The following is a 4,852-nucleotide window of genomic DNA, read 5'->3' on the forward strand; positions in this document are numbered from 1 at the left end:
GAAATAAGGGACAATCAATGTACTTGTCCCAATCTTTTTTTCCCTAGGGGAACTTTTGTGGTTTTATATCACGTCTTTTTTCTCTTAAGTTCTTCAACCTTGTTTCAACGGCTATAGGATTTTCATATAAATTTCTATGAGTTATTCTCGTAATAAATTTTTATAAATTCTATGCTCACGGTACAAATATTTCTAACGTAAAAATTGTATATATTGCAAACTCTTTTCCGCACCACCACAGGGGTAGAGTTCCAGGCGCGTTTTTTTTAACGTGGTTTCCCCAAGAGGCCTATTCCACATCTTATCGCTTACAAATTCGTTGCTCTTCCAACCATAGTTGAACCATCTTTGGAAGTTGATACGAGTGGCGACTGGAGTTTTCCATAAGATTCACGTCGACATGCTACAATGAATAAATACGAATCTTGATACTTCCGAAAGTATCAGCGATAATAAAAAACGTATTTACCTTGTTACCACAGCTGGAGCTGCATTTCCTTATATGAGTAAGGTGGTGAACTACAAGCATAATTTATCTTCCAAGAAGTAACGTGTCTCTGCAATTCAAGTCTAAATGCTCGGTGCCTTTTTTCTTCATTCTTGAATCAAACACTTCGACTGATAAGTGTTTTAATGAACTGAAAAATGTAATAAGGAGAACCTGTGAAGTTCGATATGCTTATGCGATGTACAATGAAAATGTAGAACTCCATATAATAGCGATTATTTTTCAAATGATATGTTAATCGATTTACTCTCTCAACAAGAAAAACATATAAGAATCTTTGGCATTAACAGGCCATGTTCTCTTCTCAATAGTTGCATCATCAACGCTTATCCAGGATGAACGGCCATGTCGGATCATGCACGTATAATGACCTGTGGTGACATGTTCACCATGATGAAATATCGCGCTTATAACTTTATATGTATGCCCACACAATTTTATCTTAGAGCTCGGCACACCCTTGATTTTGCACTGTTTTTTCGTTATTTTACCTGTTTTTTTATCAACTGCCGGTAATGCCAATACGATTACCAATATCTTTGAGACTGAGTTTAAAGAGTATCTTACACTTCTTGTCATTGCAGGACAATTATCGCAAGGAATATCAGCTAATTTCCATTGTGCTAAATCTCGATCAATTACTTCTTGGAGAGTTAGTGTTGTTTTCGATTTAAATACGTCTATGTTCAAAAAATTTTTTAGTTCCTCCGTCAGAGTGGTCGTATATCTGCAATCTTTGCAAAGAATTTTTTCAAAATTTTACATTGTATAAATGTTTTGATCGATGGCACGACTTGACATACAGCGTCAAAGAAAATTGATGCATCTTGTTGGATTGGTTGAACGAATTTATCACCAATGAACTTTCGAACTTCATTCAAAGCGAAAGGTGGGTTATTCTTTGTTTTATTGATCTCCAATGCAATCGACAAAGGTTGACAATCATTCGCTTTTTGAACCGATTTTACAATGGAGTTACAGCTAAAAATACATTGAATCACAGTATTAGCATAACAAGATGTGTTATCAGCGTTCAAAAATCCGGTAATAATATTTTCCTGCAGATCAGATGTTATGTCGTCCTGTATTTGCACATCAGTCATTCCTTTAGGCACGGCCCAAATGACATCGCGTGTTTTAGGTCCCCGAGTATCTGGAATTTTTATGTCGTCGAGATCGGGTCGATACAAATTTCTTAACCTATTGTACTCATCAATACATAAACGATTAGCATGAATCGAATATGGGTCGAAATTGATTAGATGTAAACCATCAAGCGAAGTTACTCGTGACAAACCTACGTAAATTTGACCACAGCTGAATATGGAGTTTCCGCAATCCATAACAACACATTTTAAACTCAATCCTTGGCTCTTGTGGAATGAAATGGCATAACTAACACACAAAGGAAATTGTTTCCTCGTTACGTATACACCGTCGATCACTTCGAATTTAATGCTCACACGCTCTATACTGTATTGCGCACCATTTGCGAGTTTAATAGTGACTTTTTCAATTAAATTCTTTTCCAAAGATTCGGAAACTGAAAGTACCTCACCGATCGTTCCATTAACGAGACCTACTGTTACATCGATATTCCGCCGAAGCATAACTTTGGCACCGATTTTTACGGGGATCACCCTAGCGAGCCCTGCAGTTTGACTTATGTCATCTTCCCACCGTTGTAAAATCTTTGTAACCCTAGTCTTGACTGATGGTTTATCGATTAAATCCTCAGCTATTAAGTGAATTTCTGTTGATGGAATTCGATCTAACATTGCCTCATTCAACACATCACACATTCGATTTATAGGCATCAAGCAAACTACGTCGGTTGCTAAAGTACTTATATAATCGCACAATTCCCTAATTCTATCAGGAATATTTGCAGATAGCAATTCAATTTTTCTAGAGTCCAACATTTGTATACTTTCGGTATCTATGTAACCCAAGCGTATTTTTGAGAGCATTTCTCGATAAGATGAATCATTTTTTTGTCGCATGTTAATAGATAGTTCGTCATACTTGAATAAATTACTCCACAAATTTGAGCTGCACAATGAACCAATGAATTTTTGAATCTTATCTTTCGAAAGCTTCATGAAAACTGGTTCTTCTCGAACGGGTGGTAATTGTAAAAGATCACCAAACACTATGATATGTTTTTTACCAAACCAACCATTTTCAACGTCAGTAGTGTTGAAAATTTCTGTTAATCTAAGATGAATGTACATTAAAGTGATATTTGAGACCATGGATATTTCGTCAATAATTATAAGATCAACGTTTTTTAAATTGTCTCTAATGACTTCTAAAGCTGCATCGGACAGCTCCTTATATTTTGGTGTTTTATTATGTTCAACGGGCAATTGAAACAACCTATGTAAAGTTAATCCATCTATATTGAAAGCAGCAATCCCAGTGGGAGCGGTAACAGCCGAATCCTTACCTTTTATTTGCTTGAGCCAATAGGTTATGGTTTTTATTAAGAAACTTTTGCCTGTTCCACCCTCTCCGCTCACGTACAACCGTAATATTTCATCGGAATCCATCGTGCTGGTAACCAAATCAAACACACGTTTCTGGTCTCTGTTTAATTCTGCAATCATTTCTGTAATATTGAGATCTTTATGAGCTTCATTCGCAGCTAAATTGACGAAATCTTTCATCGCTCCATCTGCTTCAATGGGATCACATCCTCGTGGAATATTATCTGAAACAGGATGATTTTCTTGGTCTTTTTCCATTTCATCCATTTTTTGCTGAATTAATTCTTTCATTTCCTTCGTGTCTTTGGCAATTTCCGTTAAACGTTCGTGGTATTCGGCGGCCATCGGCAATTTAGCATGTACTGAACAATACGACGCAGTATATGTCTCTTCACCATTCTTAAGCTCGGTCACACATCGCCATGGCTGGAATAATACCAGCAATGAGTAAAAGTAATTTTCAGGCTTTGTTAAGGGATCATATCGATAATGATTAATTAAATATCCGTATTCGCGTTTTCGCAGATACGAGCCTGGATTAAGTTTATAAAATACAACGTCTTTCCGTTGTAGCATGGCTTTTACAATGTCATACCACTTCGCATAATCGTAAAGACATACATCGTTCAATTCAACTGGTCTTTTTGGATAACTTTCAATCAAGCCTTCGTAAAAAATATCCGTAGATTCTGCGTCCATTGTCTCTATTACTTTTCGGGGTTTCACCCGCCTACTTCTGACAATGTTAATATCAACCCACCTTATAACAGTTTCTCGATCCGTCATAAACAACGGATACCCCAATAATCTATCGGCTGCTTCGAGTGCACCACATTCTCGATGGTTCAATGCACGTATTCCAATATTCCATAGTCTACTGGCTACAGATTTCGTACTATTAATTTGTTCAAAAGTTTCCCCGACATGCGTTCTTTCTGATTTCGCCATATACTTGGTAATATACCAAGCCAAAGATGATGATTTTTCACCAACGAATGAGATGTCCATATTACCCTCCCATGCTGTCAATACAGCAGGATTGTAATTATTTATGTTCACTTCGTCAAGATTACGAGGATTATCATATAATTGACATTTTGATTTTAAATTTCGTCTTCCGGCAATAGAGGTTTGAACATCTCTGATGATCCATTCGCTTGTAACCGGTTTTGGAAATGCAAAACGGCAAACCTTACGAGTACCACCCTTACCTTTTACTCCTACTGATTTGCTACGCATACAGTAGGAATTGTGATGATGATATTGATGGGTAGTAACTCTACGATACAACATGGGTGAAACATCAGGATTCGGTATTTTACAAGTCACATACGTTTTGATGAAGTCAGCGACTTCTTCGTTCGAGTTTTTTCCGAGAACAGGGGCACCCTCTATCCATATAAGAAAATGGAAATGTGTCATACCTCTTCCCTGATATTCTCTCCTTATAACAAAATGTATAATTTTTCCGATGGGATGGTCATCTGATTCGAGGAATTTTACCATTGCTTTGAATTCATTATCAATGAATATTGCAGTTGATATGGGATCGGCAGCTATGAGTTCGCTCATTGATTTTCCGCTTCCAACCAAGGGGTTCCTTTCTCGTAAAAATTCGGAAAGTCTATCCCATTGCCATTCACTCGGACTTAATGTAATAAACCATGTTGGAGGACCATAATAAAATAACATGCAATTCAAATCACTACGCGGTTTTTTCCAATACTGTTCGGTATTCGGAAGTTTAGAAAATATTGTTGACAAATTTCCTTCCAGCTCCCCTTTTCTCAATTGATCCAAGTAAGAAGCAGAAGTATATCGCACGCGTCCATCAGTAACGTTAAGCTTATGATAT

General features: G+C 37.0%; 1 protein-coding gene across 1 annotated transcript; it reads right to left on the reverse strand.

The window, feature by feature from the left end:
• Positions 1 to 532: 532 nt before the first annotated feature.
• Positions 533 to 4,419, reverse strand: LOC122408523 (uncharacterized). Its single transcript, XM_043415317.1, has 4 exons — positions 1,500 to 4,419; positions 1,000 to 1,242; positions 756 to 879; positions 533 to 638 (listed from the first exon to the last, which is right to left on the reverse strand). Exons 1-4 carry the CDS (start codon positions 4,417 to 4,419, stop codon positions 533 to 535), a joined length of 3,393 nt encoding a protein of 1,130 aa, XP_043271252.1.
• Between the last annotated feature and the right edge of the window lie 433 nt (positions 4,420 to 4,852).

The sequence above is a fragment of the Venturia canescens genome, chromosome 3 (genome assembly GCF_019457755.1).
Source record: "Venturia canescens isolate UGA chromosome 3, ASM1945775v1, whole genome shotgun sequence".
In the NCBI taxonomy this organism is placed as follows: Eukaryota; Metazoa; Arthropoda; class Insecta; order Hymenoptera; family Ichneumonidae; genus Venturia; species Venturia canescens.